At 44.9% G+C, this 27729-nt stretch overlaps 1 protein-coding gene across 4 annotated transcripts; it reads right to left on the bottom strand.

Annotated features, from left to right (window-relative positions):
* Positions 1 to 27435, bottom strand: bub1 (BUB1 mitotic checkpoint serine/threonine kinase). Of its 4 annotated transcripts, none has more exons than XM_039781460.1 (25): positions 27257 to 27435; positions 27028 to 27087; positions 25909 to 26050; positions 24267 to 24463; positions 20914 to 20954; positions 20697 to 20776; positions 20562 to 20605; positions 18229 to 18413; positions 17677 to 17772; positions 16906 to 16985; positions 13500 to 14002; positions 13046 to 13086; positions 12716 to 12835; positions 12211 to 12321; positions 10569 to 10647; positions 10292 to 10376; positions 10018 to 10204; positions 9347 to 9416; positions 5940 to 6721; positions 5041 to 5141; positions 2741 to 2902; positions 2258 to 2415; positions 1981 to 2158; positions 1505 to 1611; positions 1 to 373 (listed from the first exon to the last, which is right to left on the bottom strand). In XM_039781460.1, exons 1-25 carry the CDS (start codon positions 27277 to 27279, stop codon positions 175 to 177), a joined length of 3831 nt encoding a protein of 1276 aa, XP_039637394.1. In that variant the 5' UTR covers positions 27280 to 27435; the 3' UTR covers positions 1 to 174. The 4 variants fall into 4 exon arrangements, with proteins under 4 accessions (XP_039637394.1, XP_039637397.1, XP_039637395.1 ...); XM_039781463.1 differs by having other exon boundaries at positions 16906 to 16982; XM_039781461.1 differs by having other exon boundaries at positions 20697 to 20773.
* Positions 27436 to 27729: the final 294 nt, after the last annotated feature.

Raw genomic sequence — 27729 nt, 5'->3', positions numbered from 1 at the left:
TCCCTTCCACATAACTTTTATTTTTCAATAAAATTACAAATCTGACAAGATAAAAGCAAATAAAAAATAAAAAACTAATTGTACAAATTCCGATGCTGAAAGGCCTCCTCCGGTGACATCTCACCGCAGCATTAAGAGCTAAAGGTTAACCCCGAGTGACGGAGGAGACGCGGGTCATCTGCGCGCCGCCTTGTGGCGCTCCAGCAGCAGCACCGTCAGCCGGTTCTTGAGCGCCGGCAGCCGGCTGCTGTAGTTGTGCCGCAGCGTCGACCCCAGGGCGGAGCGCAGGAGGCCCAGGCTCGGCCGGGAGCTGCAGTCCGGCACGTTGAGCAGCGTGTGGAAGAACTCCTGCCACAAGTCGCTGTGGGGGTTCCTGCGCAGAGACCGACACAAGATCTCACGTTAGGTTTTGTCAGCTGTTTAGGACAGAGATCTTCAACAGGGGGGTGCAGGACCCCTGGTCCTCACACTTTATTTCAGTTATGTTCCCCCTTTAGATTTTAAAGCCAAGTACCCCCCTGACACAAAGACACAAAAAAAGACGGAAGGAAGGAAACACTAAGTCGACAAAAGTGACAAAATAAAATCAAGAACGCGACAAACTTTGAAAAAAGTAACAGAAACTGCAAAGTTTTTAAAAAATTATGAATTTATTAACCCTCGTGTTGTCTTCCCGTTGACCTGCAACCTTTTGTTGTTCTGGGTCCCCTAAACTAAAATTTGTTGACACTTTTTTCCAAGTTTTTTGTCACTTTTCCCGATGTTTTTGTCAGGGTTTTTCGTTCTTTTCCCCCGCACCTTTTGTCCATTTTTTTTCAACATTCTTGTATCATTTTTTTCCCCTTCAAAATGCTATAAAATTGAATAAAAGACCCAAATTCAATTAAAAGTAGTGAACCAAAATGTTCTGATGTATTTCAAATTTGACCCAGGGACAACAAGAGGGTTAACATGAATCAAACATATTATTAGCAAATATGAAATGAGATTTTTGTGAATATACATTTTCCGACCACATGCCCAGTGTGTGTGTGAACGGTCATGTGATGTGTGAGGTCAGACGTGTTCATATGGACGCAGATTAGTTCTGCTGCTGGAGCTAAATCTCGTGTGGACGAAGATTTTTATTTTTTTTGTGGTCTCAAAAGGCTGCTTAAAAATGAAAACGTAGTAGCGTAGATGTCGCCTAAAAGAATAAGTCTGGTGTTCTATAGTTTGCTTATTGTCAACAAATCCAACAGAACATCCCCCAGACGATCTTTTAAAGACTTTCATTAACCAAACCCTTGTCTAGTAGTGTTCATGATTGGCGTTCTTTCTGCAAAAGCTATTCAAGGTATTGATAGTAATTACCTGTCTATATAGTATTTTATTTCAACTCGATATGTAAATGCTTTGCCATGTGGAAGCCACCTGGAATGGAAAAGTCCCCAAAAAAGTGTGTGTGTGTGTGTGTGTGTGTGTGTGTGTGTGTGTGTGTGTGTGTGTGTGTGTGTGAGATTACCTTCTAAATACACCGTTTGTCACCCACACACCGCCTTCATTCTTCACCTGCATGTACGTCCCAAACAGCATGCAGTGGACCGTCGCAGCGATTCCAAAGTAATCCGTCTAAAACAAACACACACACACACACACACACACACACACACACACACACACACACACACACACACACACACACACACACACACACACACACACACACACACACACACACACACACACACACACACACACACACACACACACACACAGAAAGACGCCCATGCACACAGACACACACACAGAATCCAGTTAGACCCTTTAAAAGAAACCTGCCAAAAAAGGTGTCTTGAATTGACGTCTGAGCTTGCTAATATCTCTTCTAGTTGCTCTGCCTGTTAATCACATCAGCACGATAATAAGAGCTGTGCAAGATAAAAATGTTTCTAACATTTCTGAGAGACTTGGGAATCATGTGCCAGTACAACTCCTTACCTGGTAGTTCCAGGGTTTCCCGCTGAGCATCTCCGTGCACTGGAAGCCCGACGTCAAACACCTGGCGGTGAACGCGGTGCCTTCTGGGAAAAGGTCCATGTCGATGCTCTGGCCGAGGTCGATGAGGGCCAGGCCGTGGTCCAGGTCCTCCGGCTCGAACCCCTTGTTCTCCAAGAACCTGGGAGGCGACGACAGTTAGCGGGGGTGACAGAGACTCCTCCAGACTCCTCGTGACAAATCACAGCGGTTTAATAAAAACGCGTTGGCGGGTGGTTACCTCTCTCCCAGCAGGAAGTTGTCCGGTTTGACGTCGGCGTGGACGATGCGGGCGGCGTGCAGCTGCTCCACCATGTGCAGGATGCAGACGCTGAAGTACATGACGAGAGGCTGAGGCATCACCTTGTCACTCAGGGTTTTGTAGATGTTCACCGCGTTCTGACGCCAAAGGACAAGAGAACGTCGTTACGGGAGGCCGTGAAGTGCAAACCACGACGGCAACTCTCCCGCCACAAAATAATACATACAGGAATGACATGCAGCAAAGGGCCGCAGGGCGGAGTCGAACCTGCGACTGCTGCGTTGAGGAAACCTCTATATATGGGCGCCTGGGTAGCTCACCTCGGAGAGCAGGCGCCCATATACAGAGGTTTCCTCAACGCAAAATCTCATGGAGGCTATGCATCTTTAAACGTTACAGTCCGTGCAGGGATCCATCAGAGAGTCTCTGAGGCGATAAAAGGCGTGGGGGGTGTGAACGTACCAGCAGGGTGCCGTAGTTGTGAAGCTCGCCGAGCAGCACGCTGCCGTTATGGAAGAGGTGGGCGGAGCGGATGCTGCTGTAGAGGTGGCGCACGCTGTGCGGCAGGCGCGCGTCCAGCTGCGTGTTGATGTAAAACTCCCAGGGATTGGCCGGCTTCTGAACCTGCGGCGACAACAGCAGAGAGAGGAAGAGTTCACATAGACCGTAAAAGAAATGGACACAGCGACGCCACAGACTAGGACGGAGACCAGTGAAGTCTCTTTCCCGGTGCTGGCTGAGCGTTACTGAGCAGCCTCCAGCTGAGCTTGAAGACGTAGATGTGACGTGAGCAACCTGTCTGAAAGTGTGAAGTCTTCTGGTAGCTGTGCCGAGAGAAATCTCAATCATTCCCAATCTTACAGAGACGGTGAGCGTAGGTATATGTAAGGAGATAACATAGGCACAGGCTAATTACTGATCACTAACATGCTAGTTAACATTAGTCATTAAACCTAAACAGATAATGGAAGTCCAAACTGCCTGTGAGCTTCTCCTGTACTATACGGTAATTCCTCTACTGTGTGACAGTAAGTCTCGTGGTTATGACCCAATCGTTAGCCTATTGTTATAAAAGCGTCTGCTACGGAGCCATAACGTGAGGTACAAGGTAATGGAGCCTTTTATACGTTGTCGTGTTTATTTAAAAATAAACAACGGACAAATAGAGTCTTTAAACTCTTCAGATGTAAAGTTATTCTCTGTCAAAGTGACGTCAGAATGAATGGGAGTCAATGGAACGCTAACGGGAGGTGATGGCTTGGTAGCTTACAATCTCCCCGTAGGAGGTACGCTTTCCGGATGCTCGCTAACCCCCTTGGGTGTTCACCGTCGACATGACGCAGACGGGAAGTCATTTTGTCCAACTTTACTCTCTTAGCTGCAGATCCATTTGAACACAAATCCTCTTTGTTTTCAGAGAAAATCTAAAACGCTCTTATTGTTAAACTGCAGCGGGTAAGAAGGAGAAGAAGACATACTTTATTAAGTAAGATTTTAAATACTTTTATTTGCGATAGGGCTGCACAAAATATCGTTTTGTTTTTAATCCACATCGTGAAAGACCAAGAGCTTTTGTGTTAGTTGAAAGAAAATATCAGCAGAAAACAGCACTTCCTTTTTTTTTTTTTATTCTATTCAACGTTCAATTTGTGTAATAAATTAGTTTTAAACTCAACAAGCAGTTTGTTGTATTTTAGCAAAAAAAACTGAAAGCAGCAGAACTGAGAACACTAACATCCGTTTATTTATCGCCAGTAAAATGGTTATCGCGATATTCAACGTTATATATATATTTCGGATACTTTCCTCATATCGTGCAGCTCTAGTTGGGGACAGTATTTAAACGGAATTATCAAAACCTTTACTTAAAGCTACAGTGCGTAGTTTCTGTCTCCCCCATGAGGAATTCTAAGTAATGACAACAACAGTCGGCATGTCCACAGACACGTTTCTGGTGTGCAAAGACATAGAAAACGCCACGCAGCCGCCACGCAACTGACACGCAACAGGAACGCCACGCTCACGCCACGCAGCCAGTGTGCAGGAGGCCTTAAGACACAACCTGCTGCTGGACAACAGGTACAAAAAAAAATATCAATTAGATTTCCCCATGGATATTAGATAGATATTTATTGTCCCATGGGGGAGATTTGTTTTCACAGACCGTTTCCTGCATATACACGGACAAATACATCAACAGATAGCATGAAAACAGATATATAGACACACAGAAAGAGTCCGATAGTTTGTTCAGCAGCGCTTTGGCAGAAGTCGCTTCAATTAGCCGACTGCAGTGTTTCCTCTATGTTGATTTGAGTGCGGCGGCGCCCCACAGCAACATTTCTGCCCCCCACGGTATCAGAAACAGGGCTGCATTGTTAGAGTGCATGTCGGAGAACGTTTGTATTTTAAGAGCATTATTTCCATGCTGAAGTAGTTACACTGCATTAAGATAATTAATAGTGGGTTTATTGTTATTTGCTACAGAATGCTTAGCCTATATGTCAAGATCAAAGTCGGCCTATATAGTAACTCAAAAAATACAGTTCAATCACAACTGAAAATATGACTCATTGTGTGTGTGTGTGTGTGTGTGTGTGTGTGTGTGTGAATAGAGGTGAATACATATATCTGTTTGTGTTGCAGCGAAGTGTCAGTTCTGTTTAATGGGTTAAAAAAATCCTAAAAGGAAACACTGGACTGAATCCTGAAGATACGTACGGAGTGCTGAGGTCACAGACTGGGTCTTAACGGCGTCTTACCTTCAGCATCACCTTCTCTGAGGTCTGGAGGTCGGTACCCTGGTACACCGTTGCAAAAGCCCCTTCTCCCAGGACACAGTCGACGCGCAGGGACGCTTTTCCTGCCGGGAGGAAAAACATTTGCTATTAGTGATGTTAACCGTTAACCGACAATAAGAATAATACTATAAGTTACAGGGTCTCCCAGGCCTAAGCCAATGGGAATGGTTTTATAATGCATTTTAAAGATGTTTTTTTATTTTTAAACTACAGTTACAGCTCGGTTGGAAACTTAGAGGTAACGTTAGTCATCTTTTCAAATCTCCGGTTAGCTTTTAGCACGGACTTAAAGTAGGAAATGTATGGAACAAGTGGGCTCTACATTAACGCCGACATCAGTCTGGGACTGGCCCTCTTCCAATGAGGTTAAAGGTGCACTAGGTAAGACTTATAAAACTACCTGTCATATTTGCTGAAACTGACCCTATGTTCCAGTAGAACTACATGAAGCAGGTAATCCTCTGGCACCACCTACAGCCTGTAGTAGTGTAAAACTGCACATTTCAGAGAGGTCTTTTATTGTGTCCAGCCTAAGGCACACCTGTGCAATAATCCTGCTGTCTAATCAGCATCTTGATATGCCACACCTGCGAGGTGGATGGATTATCTCGGCAAAAGGAGAAGTGCTCACTGACACAGATTTAGACAGATTTGTGAACAATATGTGAGAGAAATAGGCCTTCTGTGTACATAAAAAGTCTTAGATCTTTGAGTTCAACTCATGAAAAATGGGGCAAAAACATGAGTGTTGCGTTTATAATTTTGTTCAGTATATTTCTCGACTGGCAGTTAACTTAACGGTGCAAACTTTGCACTATCAGGTCGGTTTAAGCTGCTCTTTATTCTGCTGAGCTGGTTACCCATGCTGATGGTGGTCTTGGGGGTGATGTTGGGTACGTTGCACTGCCAGGTGGTGCAGCAGGGGTGCGAGGTGAGCGGCTGGCTCAGCGATGACAGCAGACGAGAGATGACCTCATCGGCCCAGGGGTCCGACACCAGCTGGACCACCGCCGCCGGCGTCCTGGTGTTCACGGACGCGTCGGTGCTCGGCCTCAGCCTCTCCGGACTCATCATGGGTTCGTCCTCGGCGCCGAGTGGCGCCGGGCTCATGGGCACGTCGGCGCAGAACGGCGGCTGCTGCGGACTCATGGGGACGTCCGGGACGCCGGGCGGACAGGGACTCAGGAAGGCGTCCAGGTCCGGCACCGGTGTGCGCTCGGGGCTTCGGACGAGCGTCCAGTCCGCTGCGAGAGCGCACTCGGGGCTCATGGGGACGTCACAGACTGGTTTCTGGAGCCGCTCTGGACTGGACGGTTTGTCCACATCTTCCATGATGGCAAAAACTTCGCCGTTAGGTCTGATCGAATTCTCCGGGTGCGGTTTGGGAGGCTGCTCGGGGCTGGCGTACACCGCCCAGCCGGGGGCTGTGGTGGAGTCTGTGGAGTCGGGGGGACAGAGGGTCTGGTCTCGGAAGGACAGCACGGCCGGAGGTGGGGGCTGCACCATGGTGGTGCAGGAGGAAGTGGTCAGGCAGTGCGGTGCGGCGGCGAGCCCTTCGCCCACGATGGTGCCGAGTCCTGCGGAGGAGGGCGCCAGCTGACTGAAGGCCGTTTCGTTGGACGGACTCGTCTCCAGGATTGGGCTGCGGGACGGGACAGAGAACATACTCAGAGACCTACTCCTCACTTCGGCCTTCACATGACCAGAAACAGAAACAAGGTTTCATAATGTGGTGTAGAGCCCGACCCATAAAGGATTTTTAAGGCCGATATCCATAAAAATCCGATACATCGGCAGATATATATATATATATATATATATATATATTAAAAAAAAAAACGCATAACAAAAACACAAACAGATTTCCCTAACATTAGTTATTTGTACTCAATTATGAGTCCTCACTGAAATAATATGATAATGCAGTTTAAAAATAAATGTGTTTGTTTTATTTACAAAAGAACAGAGGAACATCAAAATATATTAAAGTTCTGATAAATAAAAAAAAATACAAAACTTAAGATATGAAACGTAAAGGGTTAAACACGAGGGAGGTTGTAGAGCGCCCTCTGTTGGACAAACCATACAACGCCAAAGCTGACAACATGGTTGAACAGGGTTTCGTCCGTTTTTATTTAATTTTTTTTAAATATTCATTTATCGGCTATTATAAATGCAGATACAGATAGTTAAAAATAGGAAAATGCCTAATATCGGCTGATATATCGGTCGGGCTCTAACGTGGTGTATGATGATGTAACCCTAATGTGGGATGCGTTCTACTAATACGTTAAACATGGCAAAAGTAGAAAGTATTTGGTGCGTTGGCTCTACATTTCTGTAATAGATTAATCAAACTGGCAGAACACTTAACACGAGTCAAGTGATGTTAGAGATAGGGGTACATCAGATACACCTGCAAGGATTTACAGACATTTCAAAAGCAGTGCACATATTCCAACAACCGAACAGATGAGAGACGATAGTACAGTCCTTTATTTACAGTGCTATCGTGTGCTACAGCCGGTGGCCTCCAACAACTCCGAGCCTCCTGAACGACAGCTGTCAATCAAGGTAAAGTAAAGCGTGATCTATGGTTCTGTGGAGGCTCCATGCAGAGCTCTCGCCATAGCCTACGTTAAGTGGTCTGAAGTTTATACTGCTGCATTGATCTCTTTAAGAAAATAGCAGGGCCGGCATGTGTGTGTGTGGTAGAGCGAGTGAGAGAGTGACGGGGATAAGATTCGAGTAGTGACTCTAGAGTCATAGTGAGAGAACCAAAGTTCTTTCTGACCACGGTGGTAAATCTGGAGCAGGAGAAGTTAACCCTCTCCTTGATTTCATGTCGTTTATGGAGAAGGAGAACCAGGATGCAACGCTCCCAAGCCACGGCCGAGCCACGTGTAGTTACATCTTTTTTGAGAGGTGGCGTCGGCCTACGGCGTCTCCACGTACCTACGTACGTAGCCACGGCGTAGATTTAACGCAGAAGCATAAGACACGCTTTAGGAGGCCTGTGTGGGTGAGATCGCCTTGAAAGTGACCAATCATAGGAGGACCAGTGCCCTCTCTTGGTTTCATCCAGCCGAGCAGAAATCAACTTCGAGAGCAGCATTTACCCGCGAGAGCGTGTAGGACGCTGGCGGGGGGCGCGTGGGGGCTGCTCTCTGCGCGTGCTGCTTATGGCGCTTTTCCATTACATGGTACCTACTCGCCTCGCCTTTTTTGGTTTTCCATTACGAAAAAGTACCTGGTACCTGCTGACAGGTACTTTTTTTAGTACCTTCTCAGTCGAGGTTCCAAGCGAGCTGAGGCGAGCCGAAAATGTGACGTGAAACCCTGCAGGCTGCTGATTGGTCGGAAAGAATCGTCACTGATCGCTGCATTGCTAGCGACAGACGGCATTTTAAAATAGTTTAGCCAGCGGTGTTTTTTTGCTGCCGGAGGCTCCACGCAGAGCTTTCTCCGTAGCATACAAGTGGCCTGAGGTTTATACTGGTGCGCTGGTGTGTGTCGAGTCGCCGTGTGTGTGTGTGTGTGTGTGTGTGTGTGTGTGTGTAGCTGGTGAGCGAGGGAGAAGTGAGAGAGTGACGGCGATTATCTCCGCAGCGAGTAGTGACTCTAGAGTCATATATATGTGAGAGAAACAAAGTGTCTGCCCTGTTCTTTCTGACCACGGTGGGAAATCTGGAGCAGTAAAAGTTAACTATCTTGTTGATTTCATGTTGTTTACGGAGAAGGAGAACCAGGAAATTAGTCGGGGAATGTAACGGCGGTACTAAAATCTGCAATGGAAAAGGGACGCACAGTGCGGCGAGGCGAGTCGAGCAGGTACCATGTAATGGAAAAACGCCATTAGTTGTATTGTTGAAATGGCGGGTGAACAGTAACACCTGCGTGTGTGATATAATGATGACATCATTGGCTCGTGAGCAGGTTTAATCGCTCTCGCCAGATAGGACATAATCCTAACGCCATAAGCTTCAACCGTTTTAATGTAACTAAACAAAATCAAATGTCTCCACAGCAGATTTTTTAATTAAGAATGAAATGTACATTTGGCCTTTAAGATTTCTCAGGGACCTGGATGAATAGCTGAGGGATGAATAGCTGAGGGATGAATAGCTGAGGGATGAATAGCTGAGGGATGAATAGCTGAGGGATGAATAGCTGAGGGATGAATAGCTGAGGGATGAATAGCTGAGGGATGAATAGCTGAGGGATGAATAGCTGACGCTGAGCAGCGACAGATGAGAGTTTAGGTTACCTGAGTTTTTTCGGCTGGCGTCTCATGAAAGCATCTTCGTCGGCGTTCTCTTTGCCATGGCAGTTGTTCTCTGGAGAACAGAAATCAACCATGTTCCCAAAATGAAAGAAGTACATGTTGAGCAGGAAGGCTGACACAAAAAGAGAATGTAGCTAAAAAACTGAAGTGTCTGTGTGTGTGTGTGTGTGTGTATGTGTGTGTCCGTGTGTGTGTCTGTGTGTGTACATGTGTTTGTGTGTCTGTGTGTACGTGAGTGTGTGTATGTGTGTACGTGTGTCTGTGTCTGACCAGGTGTGTGTGTATACAGTGTGTCTGTGTGTACCTGAGTTGTGTGTGTGTGTGTGTCTTGTTTATATGTGATTGTACTTGTATTTAATGTGTGTGTCTGTGTGTTTATGTTGTTTGTGTTCTGTTAAGGTCATTGTTGTTTTGTAGTTATTGTCTTTGTCTGTGTTTACCGTATGGTTTATGAGGTGTTTGTGTGTCTGCGCGTGTTTGTGTGTCTGTGCGTGTTTGTGTGTCTGCGCGTGTTTGTGTGTCTGCGCGTGTTTGTGTGTCTGTACGTGTTTGTGTGTCTGTGCGTGTTTGTGTGTCTGTACGTGTTTGTGTGTCTGTGCGTGTTTGTGTGTGTCTGTGTGTGTCTGCGCGTGTTTGTGTGTCAGGTACGTTACCGTCTTCCTCGTCCTCCTCGAAGAACTTGCCGTTGAAAGGCGTCTTGTGCGCTGACGGAGTGGAGACAAACTGAGCCAGCATGGCGAAGTCCGTGGTGCTGTTGGGGCAGGCGGCCAGCGAGTGGAGCGAGTTGTAGCGCGCGCCCCACATGGTGCTCTCGTCTGGCGTCAGGTCTGCAGGAGTGTCCTGCTCGGGGAGGGGGGGCGTCTGGGTCATTAAATGGGATTCTCAAGCTCAACAAACAAACGTTACTCATTTCTTCTTCATACTCACACTGGGTTTGCTGGGCACGGCGATTTCTGCCAGCGCTCTGATTGGTTTAGACTTCTCGACTGCAGCAGGAGCGGGAGCGGCAGCGCTGAACACGGGCAAAAATAATAACGGGAACATTATTCATATAAACGTTCAAATTGTTTAGTTCATCACAGAAAAAGATGCTGGTGATTTTATTTTGGGGGCTGGCCAAAGCCTCTTTGGCTAGGGCGTCAAAAACTCCTCCGTGCAGGAAAAACCTGAACCCTGTAATCAGGATGTTCATGACGATATTTACCTGCCGTTCTCTTCGTCCTTCTCTTCGTAGACCGTGAACGGCGCTGCGGCCGCAGGCTTCGTGACGGAGAAGACGCCGTCTTCCAAAAAAAAAATACGACACAAGAATTCAGTCAATTGAAATTCTACCGCACTTCAAAATCAACTACCAGCTCGATTCATCTGCGGTTCTTAGTAATTACCGATCACATTAGTCCCGCCAGTTTCATAATGGGCTGGGATATTTGTACACTTCTCATAAGATCATAAAAGACGGTTGCTGTTTGTTCAGCAAAGCTTCTCTCAATCAGGAGGCCCTTAATTCTGCTCTCAAAGTGCCCCAGGGTGATGCATTTCACTTTCAAATGTAGAGAAGTTTCTTCCGAGATGACCCCAGTTCCATCCCCCCGTTTTGCGCGTTTTCATCTGTGTTTTAGGCTACGTTCAGACCTTTTTTTTGGGGGGTCAAGTGACCAGGTCAGGCTTCTTCAGAAGTAGTGTTAACACTCAGATCAGATTTTTTTTTTTTTTAAATCAGATTTATACCACTTCCATATGTGGTCCTGAATCAGACCCAGGTCTGATTGTTTTGTAATGCGGCCACAGTGTGAAAAACCAAGGAGGATTTGACTTTTACGTCAATCTACATCAGGGGTGTCAAACTCAATTTCACTAAGGGCCACACTAGAAAATCGGAATCACATTAAGGGCCAGACATGTTTAGTTTATTGACATGCTTTTATTTAATTGAAAGTCAAAAAATTTTGACTATATTGATTGTTGCATGTCTCATACAGTTTTGTCACTTACAGTTCGGTCGACAAAAGTCAGCAAAAAAGTTCCTTTATAAAGTTTAGCAAATCGAGCTAAAAACCACGATTACATATTTTACAACAACCTCTTTCACAGCCTGAATATGCAAACTCACTGCTTCTGTGGGAATTTCTGAATGTCCAAGTCAGCAAATCTGTCAAATTCTGTTTTGAGTGTCGCGTAATTACAGTTTGAAAACAGTTTCTGTCTTTTTGATTTTGGTGCACATATAGGCGGGCCAAAATTTGTTGTGAACCTAAACTGATATGTGGGCCGGATGAAAACTTACAAGGGGCCGGATTTGGCCCGCGGGCCTCGAGTTTGACACACGTGATCTACATCGACATTTATCACAATGATGCGCCAGCGGGAGTCAGCCGCGATGGAAGAATGGGGACACAGGAGAACATGGCTGCAGTGTCTAAGGAAGGCGAAGAGCCTTAGAGCATTAATGTTACGGCTGCCGTTACACAATGACATTTTGAAATAAAAGCCAAAATGCTGACTTCCTCCATAACCTCCCTAACTTTAGAGCAACATCGTGCTGCGTCTGATGTCATTGTTATTGGTCTTTTGGGCATGCGGGTCAGTTTGAAATGCAAACAGTTCACACTGGAATCTGATATAGGACACATTTTAAAAAGGTCACGTGAACAGCCAAAGAAAAAAAAAAAAATCGGATCTGAGCAAAAAAATCTGAATTAAGCATGAAGACTTACGGTGTGAACGTAGCCTTAGCTTGGTTCTGTGAAGAACTTTGGGCTGCATGCTTGCATGAAAGGTGCTTTATAAATAAAGTCGAGTTGAGATGGAATAACGTCTGTACAGGCGGCTGTGTGCGGCACGTTTACCGGTTGTTGCGAAGCCGGGATCAAACTCATTCTCGGCAGCGCCGAACACCAACGTGTTGCTGAACGGGTCCTCTTGGAACGTCGGAGCCTGGAACATGTCCATTATCACATCTGGGTGACACAAAACCAGACCATAAAAAAGGTTTACTCTTTGTAATGCTTCACGAAGACAAAATCCACACATCCAACAATTCTGAGAAGCAGGTGCGTCATCACGCACTCTGTTCTTGCTCAGCATCACAATTTAATAAACTGTAAATGAATAAATTGACATCATGATGGATGGACGTGGCAATGCTTAATGTTTGTTTCTTAATGAGTGTTTCTAAAAGCCCTTCTAGGGACAGGCATTGGAAACTAGTAACGGCAATACATGCTGTGATGCTGTACACTGGAGATTTGTTGCACAAACGTCCATGTCGGAGCATCTGCATTCAAATGAACATGAACCGAAAACACCGCTGACAGACAAATCCCCAACAGGCAGACAGGTGGTCGTGCTCACCCAGTGCTTCCCGGGTGTTGACAGTGGGTGACGGCAGCACCCTGGACGGTGTGGCCTGAACAAAGCCCAGTGAAGTATTGGGAGTGATGTGAGACAGGTTAGCGGTGCTTCCCTGGGACACTGAGAAAGAGAGAGAGAGACAGAAAGAGAAAGAGAGAGAGAGCGAGAGACAGACAGTGACAGAGAGGCACACAGAGAGAGGGAGAGTGACAGAGAGTGAGAGATACAGAGAGTGAGAGAGACAGAGACAGTGACAGAGAGACAAGGTATGAAAACATTCACAAGAAGCTATGATTGGAGGGCTTACTGGTGACCAACTGGGGTACTTACGATTGAATTTGTCCTCGAGCTGCGGCGGGAGACTGACATCACTGAGGGGGAAGGAAATGATTCACACACAGAGAGAGAGAGAGAGAGAGAGAGAGAGAGAGAGAGAGAGAGAGAGAGAGAGAGAGAGAGAGTTCATTTTTCAAGTTTTTTCTTTGAATTAGGCATGTGATCGGTTTTCATCACTCTCAAAGAATAGCAATCAATCTTTAAATTCCAAACGGTACCCAACCCTAAACTGGCTGCTGACTGTGGGGCCAAATCAGCCAGACTACAATGACTCCCGTCCGGTTGTCTTTATAGACCGTGCACCTGTCCCTTTCACCTCCCACAGTCCCTTTACCTACCGAAAATAATACAGAATAATGCAGCCCAATCCACATCATCACAAAGCCTGAGAAGCCTGGTTGCTTCAGAAGCTCCCGAAATCATCCGAGCAGAAGCAGAAGCTACTCACCGCTGCGTGGCGTGGTGCTCCTGGGGGCGACAGCTCCGCGAGCTGCTGGGCTGAACACGATTGTCCTGGCAGAGAGCGCCAGCGTTTCCGGAGTCAGCGTTTCCGGTGTCCGATATCGACTCCGCGGACGCTGGAGGCGGTAAGTGAACGCTCCTGTCAGCCAGGACCGATGGAGGAAGGCACAGCGCGTCGGGTCCGTGGAGCGACACGTCCGTCTGCTCGGAGGCGACAGTCAGCTGAGTGGACCGGGGCGGAACTGTCCACGCCGGGGCGACAGACGCTGGAGGCGGTAAGCCAACGCTCCCGTCAGCAGCCGCGGTGCTGTGCTGCTGCGGAGGCGGGTCAGCTGCGGCGGCCTCGTGGATGAAGGGCGGCTCGTGGTGTAATCTCAAGCCGAGAGAGCGCCTGTTGCTCAGACGGTTTGAGGGTCGAGCACGGCCAAAGGGCTGCTGGGTAGGATCGGGGTTCAGACTGGTGGCCTTCTCGGCTACGGACAGCTGCGGCTGAGAAAACAAAGGATTGGCGTTACACGTTAAGTTATTCTGCTTTTTACATAGCCAGTCCCTCCAGAAAAACACGATTATGCGATCGCATAATTCAACGCATAAGTCAGCCAAAGTCCACGTATTTATGCGGGGGGGCCCCCGCATTTTTTCAAATACGGCGCATAAATTGCTGATTTCCGCGCAAAATATGCGGTGCTTGCAAGATTTCATAATCCCCGCATTTTCGTTGTAAAAAAGTCCCGTAATATATCTTAGCAGAAAGTTGAAAAATGTTACGTTTACTTCACACAAGAGCAGCCATTTAGCCCCTGTTGCCATGGGAACGTTATGAAGTGACGTAATTACGCGATGTGAACATCATCGAAAAGCTTTTTTTTTCTCTTTTTCATCAAACCGCAGTTTTTGCAAGTTCCCGCAATTTCATCGCATAAAATAGCATAAATATCATATAGCACATTCCATCGCATTGTTTAAGAAAACATGCCGCATAATCAAGGATATTTGCCCGCAACAATCACTAAACTTTTCTGGAAGGACTGATTGTGACTAAAGTTTCATTTTTCAGAATAGGGCGTTATTAGGGGCGTATCGATACATCGACCTCTGACTCGATGTATCGATTTCCACTCCACCCCTCAAAGAATAGGGTCCCGAAAATGGAGAAGAACCGGAATGGAAAAGGAAGAATCGGAATCAGAATTGTTAGAAGCAAAAAACGATGCCCAATCCACGTGGAACAGACTGATCTCATGGGGTGGCGTATGTATGACACGCCAATTGGTGTGCCATTTTGGCGTGTTATAAAGACGCATAATCGCTTTTTAGCGTGTTTTTCAACGCCGCTCGGCCGCCATTGACCCTTACGAGTACATTTTCGCCGTAGCGAGTAGTATGAAAGGAGGGAAGTCAGCGGAGGTTGGTTGGAGTGGTGGAAGGGTAAAACACAGGACTGTCACTAGAGCTGGGATCGCATCCTGTGTGTGGCGTTTTGCAACCGTTTTTTTTTTTTGTAAGCCTTCCCCAATGTTTCTTTCTAGGGTGGGGAAATCGATACCGCATAGTATCACGATATTTTTCGTGGCAATACTGTATCAATACATAGACGCCACGTATGGATCTTTTATGATATATGTGTTGGTCAGTCTGTCTGCTTGATAATCCCCATTTTGCAGCAATACAATTGAAGTGAGATGAACAGTCACAAAATGTATCTTTTTAGATAAAACAGATGTTGACAAAATTTTCCTTTGGGGACATCATTTGAAGTTGGAAAAAAAGGTAATACATTGCAATATATCGCAGAATATTGCAATATGTTTAAAATCGCAATAATATCGTATCGTGACATAAGTATCGTGATGATATCGTATCGTGAGGCCTCTGGTGATTCCCACGCCTACTGTTTTCCTACGGCCGGTTACACACTGGAAGCGTTGCGCGGGCGTGTCATGTCCGTTTATATTTGGGCTCCCATGGTAACAGGTTAGAGCATGCACACTGCCTGCGTGACACGTACGGCTCAAAACGCATGCCTGCTAGAAATAGAACCGACGCCTATTTTTCACGCGACATGCCAGCGTGTTGGAAGCAAAATATTTCCAGGCAAAATAGAATAAGATGTTTATATGTCATTTAGACACAAATACATATTAACAAATGACATGTTGATGTTTGAAAGTCGAGGTTTTGATATAAATGTAATTTAAAAAAAAAAAAATAAAACATTGATTTTCTAATATTGCACCTGTCAATACAGAAGGAAATATTCTGGAGCCTATTTTGCCGTCAATACTGCCGACGCTGTCTTTGCTGTAATCATATCAGTATATATTTATGTTTAAAAGGTATTGTGGAGGATTTTCTTTTTCCGGGTGGATCATCAAGACTATTGGTCCTCCTGGTTGTCAATCATTCTGGCGCTATGTTTACGTAAGGCCGTCGTACGTGCTCGTCCCTAGGGTAGTTTTCGCTTTCTGCGCATGAATACTTTCAGGTGTATATGTGTTGGTGAGCTACAAGTGTCTACGAAAGGTACGACAAGAAGAGAAAGGCCTCTGAAGAAAGAAACAAGACCGGAGTGTTTTGGGGAGAATGTTTCACACGCTGGCGCGCTGAAAGCACAGGTTGGGCTCTCCACTGATGCCTCAGTCGCCTTAAGTTTCTCACATAAGTTGGGTAAAGTTTGGCGCTATTTGGAGAAATCCATTTAAAATCACTGCTAGTGAAAGTTGATTGTTGTTAAGCTATGATTAGCGATGCTAGCCCTGGCAAAGTCAAATCCGCGCCACGATATCGAAACATCTCCATTTGTGAAAAAGTGCAAATCTTCTTTCTGAAAGTAGCTCGTATGAACCATGCCGACAGCAACTTGTAAACCGTGCACTCTCGTGCACACGTTTAATAGGCGTTCCCTCTCGGGAGCAGGCAGAGTATTGCGCATGTGCATTTTTTCAAAAAGTGGAGAGGGCGGATCTTTTCTAAAATTTGGGAAAATCCTCCACTATACCTTTAACATGGTATTTCATTTTATCAATTGGAAACATCCATGTGTACAGACGAGGCTAGCAGCAGCAGCAGCAGCGCTGCGTCAGACACCTTTCTGGTGTGGAACGACATAGAAAACGTCACGCAACCGACATGCAACAGAAACGCCACGCTCACGCTACGTGTTTTCGTGGTTACTAAAGTTTACATCCGCTGTATACAGCGTAGACATACACGCGGATAGCTCAAAATGCGTACAGATAACACGCCACTTGGCTTTAGGAAAGAGACGTGTACGTTTACGCAAAGTCATGATGTCACGTTACGTGGAAAGTGAAACAAAGCACTTGAAAAACAAGACAACAAAAAGCTCAGAGTTGCCGTGATGAAGGCTGGCTGCTAAAAGCTCCAAATACCTCCAGGACCTGGTTCACGTCCTCCAGACGACACGTGTTCTTCAGGATCCTCTCTTCCTCCTCCCTCATCATCTCCGCTACTTGAAACAAATCACAAACAGATGTTATGACATGGGTAATAACTCGCTCAACAACACACAGCATGGGAGGCTTGACGAGGTAATCTTACTTAACCCTTGTGTTGTCCTTGGGTCGAATTTGACTCATACTCTGCTTCTGACTGGCTAGTAGTCCTTACCTAGGTACTGTCAGGGCACGGCCCCATACTCTGCTTCTGACTGGCTAGTAGTCCTTACCTAGGTACTGTCAGGGTCGCCCTCATACTCTGCTTCTGACTGGCTAGTAGTCCTTACCTAGGTACTGTCAGGGGACGCCCTCCTACTCTGCATCTGACTGGCTAGTAGTCCTTACCTAGGTACTGAAAAGAGGAGCTGCAGCAATGTGCAGTAAAACAAAAATATGGTGTTGTTGAAAATTAAACCATGTAAACCTATTCTGGTACAACCTCTAAATACAATTATGAACCTGAAAATGAGCATAATATGAGCACTTTAAGCAAATTGCCCCAAAAATCATTTATTATAGTGTACCCCCTGTATATGTATAGACTTGGAACACACTGTTAGATTAGCTCAAGCTCTGAATTACCATATACTGTACATTCTGTACACTTCAGAAATCTGAGTGTGTATTAGACACAGGAAACACAAAGTTAGCATAAGATTTGAATACCATATAAGTCCAGGAATTTGAGTGTATGCATTACTCTACCATATGATGAAGTGGAACGCGGGGGTTGGAGCTCTTGTGGGTGTGTGAGAGCAGGAACTTCTGCCCGGAAGACAGGAGGGAGAGAGGAGGAGGCGCCTTCAAGCAAGAGGTTAAAAGAGTAGGGATTGGATTAGACGGCGTTCATAATCTGACAGACTTTTGGTGATCTGAACTTCCGTATACATTTGTCTGCGGTTAGGGAAATCTAGTATCATTTTATGAAACCACAATTGTGTTCTGTAACCTTAAATGCTGAGCTTCACTACATGTTCTTGACTTTAATATATTGTCTTGGTTTTGATCCCTGAGTTCTGGCATCATTAGTCTCATTAACCAACAATTAGAGAGTACAGATAACTGGAATCAGATCTTCCTCTGGCCTTTGGGCCAGTATTTTCCATTAACTTTCTTCAATTATTATAAAAACACTGTATTCTCTCTAAATGAACATATATTTGACAATTACCATTAACAGTTATAAGCCTGGGGCACGTTAGCAAATGTTAGCAATTCAACAAAGAATTGTTACAGGCCTAGCTGGATTCCACTTACCCATTTCTCTCAGCTCCTTTTCCTTCTTCTCCCGGATCTTACGCAGGTAGTTTTCTGCTCGCACCTCCTCAAAGCTTAATTCCGATCCTTCGCAAACCAGCGCTTCCTGCGTGTACGCCGACGCCGTCCGAACGCTGGCGCCTTGGCCGGAGGGGATCGTCCCCGACGTCTCAGAGCGAGACACTCTGCGGAGGAAGGACGCACACGTATAAGATCACACGGGAGTTTGCATGTTCAGGCCTGTGAGACACTTCTGCAGAGACCGACATATTTAAAAATGATTCAAATGTGACTAAAACTGATAAGCATTTCGTCTAACACGAAAATATTCACCAAGAGAAACGCGGCCTCGCATAGCTTTACAGAACCTCTGCAACTTACCTTAAAGCTGCTTACAAACCAACCAGACAGCTGATCGTTGACAGAAAAGCCAGTCGAGATGATCAGTCTCCCCGTGTTGGTCCAAAAAGTGCCACAGAACACACCAAAAAGACGAGACGTAATACATCTCTATAACAGCAGGCAGCGCTAATCTGTAATGTGTCCCAGGAAATGAAAACCGGCAGCTGATTGGACGAACACGTCACATGGGTTTGCTTTCTCCGGAAATTCAAAGCCAGACTGTCATGGCGGCCGTTCAGAATACGATATCTCATATTGTACTAAAATAGTTCACAGAGACATGTTTCTGAAAACATTTGAAGAGAGAAATAGGCCGTGCATTTGCTGAATCTGTCTTCATTTCAGCTCAACAAAAGGTCAGTTTAAAAGATTTTCGTCAGATTTTGAGAGACTTTAGTCACGCTCATCCCGCTCCCCATTTCCGGGTGAGTCCCGACTGCCCTGCCGGCGACTGAACGTGTCAGGTCGGCCAAAATGAGCGCCGACAGCCCCCCAGACTGACGACAGTACGGGACACAGCGAACAGACTCGAGTCACAGACCTCGCCAGACTGTCAGACGGCCGATAATCGGCCTGGTGTGTCCCGGCTATAACGGACCGGCGACACTGGCGACACCGGCAGAGAGCAGCACATAGTGGTGCATATGCTCCGTGGAGATCCGCTCTACAACCGTAGACCTAGGACAGACTTCCATTTATATATATATATATATATTACGAGAGGTGTGTGCGGCCCTTTCACACAGAAACACATCATAAAGTGTCTATATGTCTTTTAAAAGTAAACTACCAATATACAGGAAATGAATTGATGACTGTCGGTGAGCGTATTGGCAGTTTGGTTTTAACCCTGGGTTTCAGGGGCGGCCTCCAGCTCACCCAATAAGAACATCCGCCCCATGTTGGCTGAGTCCTGCAGCGGCGCGGGTTCAAATCCAAACTGCGGCCCTTTGCTGCATGTCATCCCCCATCTCTCTCCCCCGTTCGGGTCTATCCACTGTCACTATAATAAAAAGGGAAAAGCCCCAAAAAATAATCTTAAAAAATAAAAATAAAATCAAAAATAAATAAATGTGAGTTTCTTTCAACCAAATTGTCAAAAAAAAAAATAACGGGGATAGTTCCGTTCAACGCTCTTTACAAGTAAAGCAAATGATCAGTTCACTACTTTCATTGAATGTGCGTTTTAATCAATTTTATAGCATTTGAAGAAACTTAATTGATAAAATAATATTAAAAAGCTTTAAAAAAAAAAATGTCAAAAATGTCAAAAGCGCAGAAAAAAAAAAAAAAAACGACAAAGACATTGGAAAAAGTGACAAAGAACTTCGGGAAAAGTGACAACACGTAAACAGAAAAAAAAGGGACACAAATGTCAGAAAAAGCTTCAAAAACGACGTAAAACAACCAAGAAAAACATCAAGAGAAGCGCAAAAAAAAAAAAAATATATATATATATATATATATATAAATAAAAGAAATATATAAAATAAAAATCGAATCGGCTTCAGGGAAAGTGCCAAAAACTAGCCTGGGAAAGTCCTGACGAACTTCCGGAAAATTTGAGATTTGCTGTGCATGTCCGTCTGGCCGAGAGCCCTTTTAAGCCCATTTCCAATTTCTCCAAATCGAGGGACCAATCACAACCGTTGAGGCGGGCTTTACACCAATCCCTGCGTCCTCTGCTAACAGCTAACAGTAGATTGGACGTTTCATAGCTCTGTGCCGGCTCCAAAAACCGAAGAAACAACAACAATTCCAAAGCAAAAGCTCTCCGTCTCGCCTGTGACTCACACAATCCTACGTCGCCTGTGTGCAGCAGGTCGAGACATTCTGCGTACGTTCCGCGTTCAACGTAGCCAGAGCGTAACACGGAGGTATCAAACCCGCCTTATAGGCAACACATTAGAAAGAAAGAAAAAGTAACTTACATTATTATCTGTGCAGGTGGTTTGGGTAGACAATCCACAGAGGCCTGTCACACGGGACAATGGCTATTAGTGGATTTTGAAAAGCAGATATTGCGGTTATTAAATAAATATGACTGAAATTCAAAAGCCACGGACCTTGTTTGGAGCTCCAGGCTCTGCAAGGGAGGACATCTGATTGGTTAAGTTGGAGTTTTGCAAAGGGTTTCGACTCCCTGCTTTACAAAAAATAAAAAAATAAGGCAAATCAAACAAACAGATCACACAGATCACACACACACACACACACACACAGACAGACACACACACAGACACACACACACTTCCTAAATAAACAAAGTGGATAAACTCTTACCTGATACTGGAGCCTGGCTTCCTGTTCTTCTTTGAAACTGCCTGCAGATCAGATTTAGTTACTTTAGTATGTTTTTATTAGCACATTAAAGTTACTGTTGTGCATGTTGGTGCCAGATTGTTCTACAGTGTATGTTCATATGCACACAACCAAGGGCGTAACTTTGGGTCCAACATTGATCTCTACTTTTGAGCAAAATTTAAATTTGGAACCCTTCATTTCCTGCATTGTAACCCCCTCCCCCCCCTGTAAATTACAACTTCCACACAACCTAGTAAGGAGTAAGTGTAAGGCCCTGTTTACACCAATACGCTCGCGGGTGAAAACGACAAAATATTTGATCAGATGTGCCTTTCATTTAGACGGCAACTTTGGGGCTTAAAAAAAAAGGCAAAAAAGTGAAACCACACTCCAGAATGGAAATCTTAAAAACGGTCCACCATCGCATTCCCGTCTAAAAGGGTAAAAACACACTGTGCGAGAGTGTGTGCCGCGTGTGTGTGTGTGCGCTGCATGTGTGCCGCATTGTTTGGAGCAATAACTCCACCTCCTCGTCTGTCCAGACAAAATTGTCAGCTTTTGTTGTTCGCTTCGCCATGTTTTGGTTTGGCGCTACTAGGGAGAGAAGTAGAAGGAAGGTTCTACGCAGTAGGGCTGTGCTCGATTGAAGAAAGTCTTAGTCGACTAACACTCATTCAATTGTATCGACTAATCGATTAGTTGATTTAATCGACACATCTGTAAATCTGAGTTTCTCCGCAAAGAGTCATGCTAAAAGCACCACTTTAATTCTTGTGTTTACCAGAGATGTGCTCGTACAGTTCTTGGAAATAAGTCATTCAGCATGAAAACAGCATCAGACATGACTACATTACATTACATGTCATTTAGCTGACGCTTTTATCCAAAGCGACTTACAATTAAGTGCATTCAACTGAGAAGGTCCAAACTCTAGACAACAAGTAGTAAGTGCAAGTACATTAGCTTTAAATAAGCTAAGCTACAAAGAAACAAAAGTGCAGGTTAAAGAGTTTTTTTTTTTGTTTTTTTTTGTTTTTTTTTAACCGAGGTGTAGTCGGAAGAGATAAGTTTTTAGCCTTCGGCGGAAGATGTGTAGGCTTTCAGCCATCCTGATGTCGGTGGGGAGCTCATTCCACCATTTGGGAGCCAGGACAGTGAACAGTCTGGATTTGGTTGAGTGATTAGTTCTCCCTTGCTGTGTGGGGGCAGCAAGCAGTTTGGCTGATGCAGAGCGAAGTGGGCGGGTTGGGGTATATGGTTTGACCATGTCCTGGATGTAAGCTGGGGCTGATCCGTTCATGGCCCTGTATGTAAGTACTAGTGTCTTGAAGCAGATGCGGGCAGCCACTGTTAACCAGTGAAGAGAGCGGAGGAGAGGTGTAGTGTGAGAGAACTTGGGGAGGTTGAAGACAAGTCGAGCTGCTGCGTTCTGAATGAGCTGCAGGGGTCGGATGGCACATGCAGGCAGGCCAATCAGCAGGGAGTTGCAGTAGTCTAGACGTGAGATGACTAGAGCCTGAACCAGAACCTGAGCCGCCTTCTGCGTTAGAAGTGGACGTATCCTTCTGATGTTATGCAGCATGTATCTGCACGATCGGGTGGTTGCAGCAATGTTGGCAGTGAAGGAGAGTTGGTCGTCAAGTGTCACACCCAGGTTTCTAGCAGTCTGGGTGGGGACTACCACAGAGTTGTCGATTGTTATAGTCAGGTTTTGGGTAGGAGAGCCCTTCCCTGGAAGGAAAAGGAGCTCAGTCTTGTCAAGGTTGAGTTTCAGATGGTTAGTGGACATCCAAGAAGAGATGTCGGTCAGACAGGCCGAGATACGTGCTGCTACTTGAGTGTCAGACTCAGGAAAGGAAAGAATTAGTTGGGTGTCGTCTGCGTAGCTGTGATAAGAAAAGCCGTGCGACTGAATGACAGACCCAAGGGAGTTGGTATAGAGAGAGAAGAGGAGGGGACCCAGGACTGATCCCTGAGGAACCCCAGTTTTGAGTGGGCAAGGCTCTGAGCTGGATCCTCTCCAAGTTACCCGGTAGGTTCGGTCTGACAGGTAAGATGTCAGCAAAGAGAGCGCAGAGCCTGAGACACCCAGATTGTGGAGTGTTGAAATGAGGATCTGGTGGTTCACTGTGTCAAAGGCAGCTGAAAGGTCTAGAAGGATGATGATGGAAGAGAGAGAGGTTGTTTTAGCAATGTGAAGCTGCTCAGTGACAGCAAGGAGGGCGGTTTCTGTTGAGTGGCCAGCCTTGAAGCCAGACTGGTGGGGATCGAGAAGGTTGTTCTGGTTGAGATAAGTAGAGAGTTGATTATAAATGGCACGCTCAAGAGTTTTATATAGAAAAGGAAGAAGGATGACAGGTCTATAGTTATTTACATCAGAGGAGTCGAGTGTTGGTTTTTTGAGTAGTGGGGTCACTCTTGCCTCTTTGAGGGCATCGGGGAAACAGCCAGTTGACAAGGAGATGTTAATGAGATGGGTGAGGAAAGGAAGGAGGTCAGGAGCAATGGACTGGAGAAGGTGAGAAGGGATAGGATCCAGGGGGCAGGTCGTTGGGCGGGCAGAGGTAATCAAAGTAAGAATTTGATTTGGAGATAGAGGGGTGAAAGAGGCAAGAGTACTAGATGTGACAGATGGTAAGGTGATTTGAGAAGGTGTGGTGGAGAATGAAGAGCGTATATCATCTATCTTTTTTACAAAGTAGTTGACAAAGTGGATTGGTAGAAGGGAGGAGGGAGGAGGTGAAATGGGGGGATCTAGCAGGTTAGAGAAGATGGAGAAAAGTTTTTTGGGGTTTGAGTAAGAGGATTCAATTTTGGTTTGATAGAAGGAGCTTTTTGCTGCAGAAATAGAGGCAGCGAAGGAGGAAAGAAGAGACTGATAAGTAAGCAGATCATCTGGGTGTTTAGATTTCCGCCATTTCCTTTCCGCTGCCATTTCCCTTCCGCTGCCCGACTAATGGACTAAAGAGATCTAAGTTGACTAAGACCAAAACCACAGATTAGTCGACTAAGAGGGAGCAGCCCTGCTACGCAGGCGCGCCGACTTGGTGGTGTTATGTGGCAGTGCTTCACACTACCACACATACTACATACAATTTCACACACTTTTGCGTCACCATATGCACACAGATTTCCACCCCCATAACACTTGTCTAAACGCAGAATACAAAGTGAGAACACAACGCCACTTTTGCGTTTTCTCTGCGGATCGTTTCCATGTAAACATAGCCATCAGTCTGGGACCGGCCCTAGCTGGGTTCTCGTTGAAAGAAGCCACTTGCCACCAGGGCTCAACATCTTTTTTCTGGGGGAAACCCTGCCTTTGTCCTTACCTGTATTCGTTAAGGACCGTGTCGGCTGGCTGTGCCTGGTTCTCCATGGCTTTCTGGTACATGGCGTCGGCCTGCTCGATCATTCCCCTCTGTTCAAACTGCTGGGCCCAGGCCACGTAGAGGGCAGCGGTCCTGGTGCCGACGCCCTTACTGTAGACGTAACGGTACAGCTCGCTGGGGTCCGAATAATAACTCGCCTGGGAGACAGAGTTAGAAGCCGTCTGAATACCAAATCAACTGCAGTTGTGTGACCGCTGTATTCAGGGTTTCTGCAGGTTTCACCAAGTCAAATTTAAGGCTATAATGAATGACATTTAGGACCTTTATCACAACATCAACTCAGCCCTACATTCTGGTTTTTTTTATTGCTTGACTTGCCCTTCCCCACAGCGAACACGAAAGCTGATTGGCTGCAATATAAGTTGTACATTAGTCTCATTTGTAGTCGTAATACAGCGACATTATATTTGGAGTAGCGAAACAAAGAACTACAATGGGGCGCCAGGATAGCTCACCCGGTAGAGTGTGCGCCCCATGTACAAAGGCTCGGTCCTTGTCACAGCGGCCGCAGGTTGCACTCCGACCTGCAGCCCTTTGGTGCATGTCATTCCCTCCCCCCTCTCTCTCCCCTTTCACATCTTCAGCTGTCCTATATAATAAAAGGCCTAAAATGCCCAAAAAATTATCTAAAAACAAAGAAAGAACTTCAACACCACGGAATAATAAAAAGAGCATTAGAGGCAGCGTTGCATGGATGTAGGAAAATTAAGATCTGTTTAAAATTATTTAAGGGGCGGCCTCTGGCTCACCCAGTAGGGGCGCTCGCCCCATGTAGGCTGAGTCCTTTGCAGCGGCCTGGGTTCGGATCCGACCTGTGACCCTTTGCTGCGTGTCATCCCCCATCTCTCTCCCCCCTTTCATGTCTATCCACTGTCAATATAATGAAGGGAAAAGCCCCAAAAAATAATCTTAAAAAAAAAAAGAACACAATACTTCAGCGAATTTAAGACTTTTTAAAAAGAGGCCTAAAATTTAGATTTTGACATTTTAGACTTTTTAAGACACCGCAAAATAGGGCTGGGCGATATGGAGAAAATCAAATATCACAATATTTTTTACCCAATACCTCGATTTCGATTATTACACTACAATATTGTAGTGTTGACGATTGGTGCTTTCACAAAATATTTACACAATGAGATTTTTGATGAATAATCATCAGTAATGTGGATATAATGACTAAGTGGGTAAAGGTGAATAATAGAACAGCTACAACAGTCTGGTAAGTTCAGAAAATCTTTACTGTAATGCAGCCTTTAAAACCAGGAGAAGACATTTGTCATATTACGATATCCAAAATCTAAGACGAAATCTAGTCTCATATCACGATATCGATATAATATTGATATATTGCCCAGCCCTACCGCAAAAACCCTCTGTATTACAACAACTAGGTATGGGCCGGTTACCGGTTTCGAGGTATACAGCAGTTTGAAAGAGCTGCGGTTTAAGAAACACTTTCATTTTACCGTCATATCGTTCATGATGTATGAGCCGTTTATGATTCTCTATCTATCCATCTCTCTATCTACAACTCTATCTATCATGCCTGATAACAACATAACATTTCTGTGAGACTTACACATTTGATGCAGTAGTTCACATATCTGATGTCATTTGCGTAGCGCTCGACGTTCAGAAATGTCTCCACGACGCTGTCAAACACCAGCGACATCTCACCGCAGCCGCCTGCAGGTAATCTTTGTCCCAGATACTCCACAAAGCTAGGGGAACACACAGGGAAGGGTGCTTTCAGTACTCTACTCTTAGCTGTCAGACGTGTACATGTTAGTCAAGTGAAATGACATGTTGGCAACAAACAAGTAGGACAGATTACAGGGGACGTACCAAAGGAAAAGAAATGAAAATTATTTAAGAAAATAAAAGAATATACTGGGACTGGGAGGTGAGGAACACTGTGTGGAAATGATCTTACAGGTTGTCTACGGTATTAATAAAGCAAAACTAGGAAAGAGCATCATTATGTAACAATTTCTTTCTTTCTTTATATGTGCATATAAAATAAAAAAGGAATATACAATAACATAATAAAATGCACAAGGCACAGGACCTAACACTGATTTTAAAGACAGCTGTAACGTTACATACTTACCACAAATTTTGCAAATTAATGGAAAATATTTTTTTAAATATTAAAAAAGAAATAAAAGAAAATATTTAAAGAATAGAAAATAATTTAAAAAAATTACAGACAATTACGGTTATACAGACAAGGAAACAGGGATGGGAAAAAAAATGTAATTTTTCCCCAAAAAAATATTACAACCATTACACCTGACACTAATGTTACAATACGTAATATAGGTCGATAAATAACGTTCACTAACGTCAAATTAATATTAAACTTGTTGAAACTAAAGAGCTTTTTCCCTGAAACCTCTTACTAAACGTGATTGTATATGATTACAGGTAACGTTACCTTCTTTTTAAATTTATTTTTAAAGTTGTGTAACTATCTGTCTGTATTATTTCTTGGATTTTTCTTTTCGTTATAAGAACACTGTATAATAATTAGACTCGATGTGTATGTGTCAATGCTGTTTACCTGATTCTTTGTATAATTCATTTTGTCAATACAAAATAAATAAAAAAAAACTTTAGCATTAATTAAAAACATGAGCTAACGTTAGTTAATGCTAACTCAGAGCAGTCGAACTAACGTTACCGAAAAGTTACTGACCTGTCCCATCGCTCCAATGGGTCGTCTCCCGTATACGTGCTCAGACTGTCTTTGAAGCGCCTAAAAGGACGAAAATACGTAACAATAAAAAGTGCAAAGTTATATCGTTTATAAATGAGTTACAACTCTACGATACAGTCGTAGCGGCAAAGCTAACCGCTAGCATGAAGCTAACACCGGGTACCGTTACCGTTGACGTTGACGTTAAAAGTAGCTACTGTTGACTTACTGTAAGTATGTGGGAATATCCATTTTGTATTCAGTTTAAAAACGTACTTTAAAATCTCAATTGGTGGTCGCTTCCGACCAATCTATCAGATTGTTTGATTCACAAATCAATTACTCTCGATAACTTGCATCGTTACTAGCTAGGTTTGTTTTTCTTCTCTCTGACGCGCTGCTGTTCCTACGTTTGAAATTTCGCGCTCAGCCAATAGCAACGCGAGCGTTCGACGGTGCATCAGAAGGCCACGCCCCCACGGCGTGACGAAGTTTCCGGGGGGGAAAAATACAAAATAAATCGGTAGAATCACAGATATACGATATATATTATTTATATCTGTGGGTAGAATATTGTGAGATATATATATATATATATATAAGATTATTTTTTGGGCATTTTTAGGCCTTTATTGACAGGACAGCTGAAGAAATGAAAGCGGAGAGAGAGGGGGGGGAATGACATTACATGACATGCGTCAT

The sequence above is a fragment of the Perca fluviatilis genome, chromosome 18 (genome assembly GCF_010015445.1).
Source record: "Perca fluviatilis chromosome 18, GENO_Pfluv_1.0, whole genome shotgun sequence".
Lineage (NCBI taxonomy): Eukaryota > Metazoa > Chordata > Actinopteri > Perciformes > Percidae > Perca > Perca fluviatilis.
This window is presented reverse-complemented; position numbering and strand designations above follow the sequence as displayed.

Bases quoted from the DNA above. Each gene is read 5' to 3' on its own strand.
- bub1 (XM_039781460.1), bottom strand. From the start codon at position 27,279: ATGGATATTCCCACATACTTACA. The intron at 20,777-20,913 runs GTAAGAGTTTAT...TTTTTTGTAAAG, and splicing joins AAGCCAGGCTCCAGTATCAG to CAGGGAGTCGAAACCCTTTG. The intron at 10,205-10,291 runs GTGAGTATGAAG...CTCCCCGAGCAG, and splicing joins CCGTGCCCAGCAAACCCAGT to GACACTCCTGCAGACCTGAC.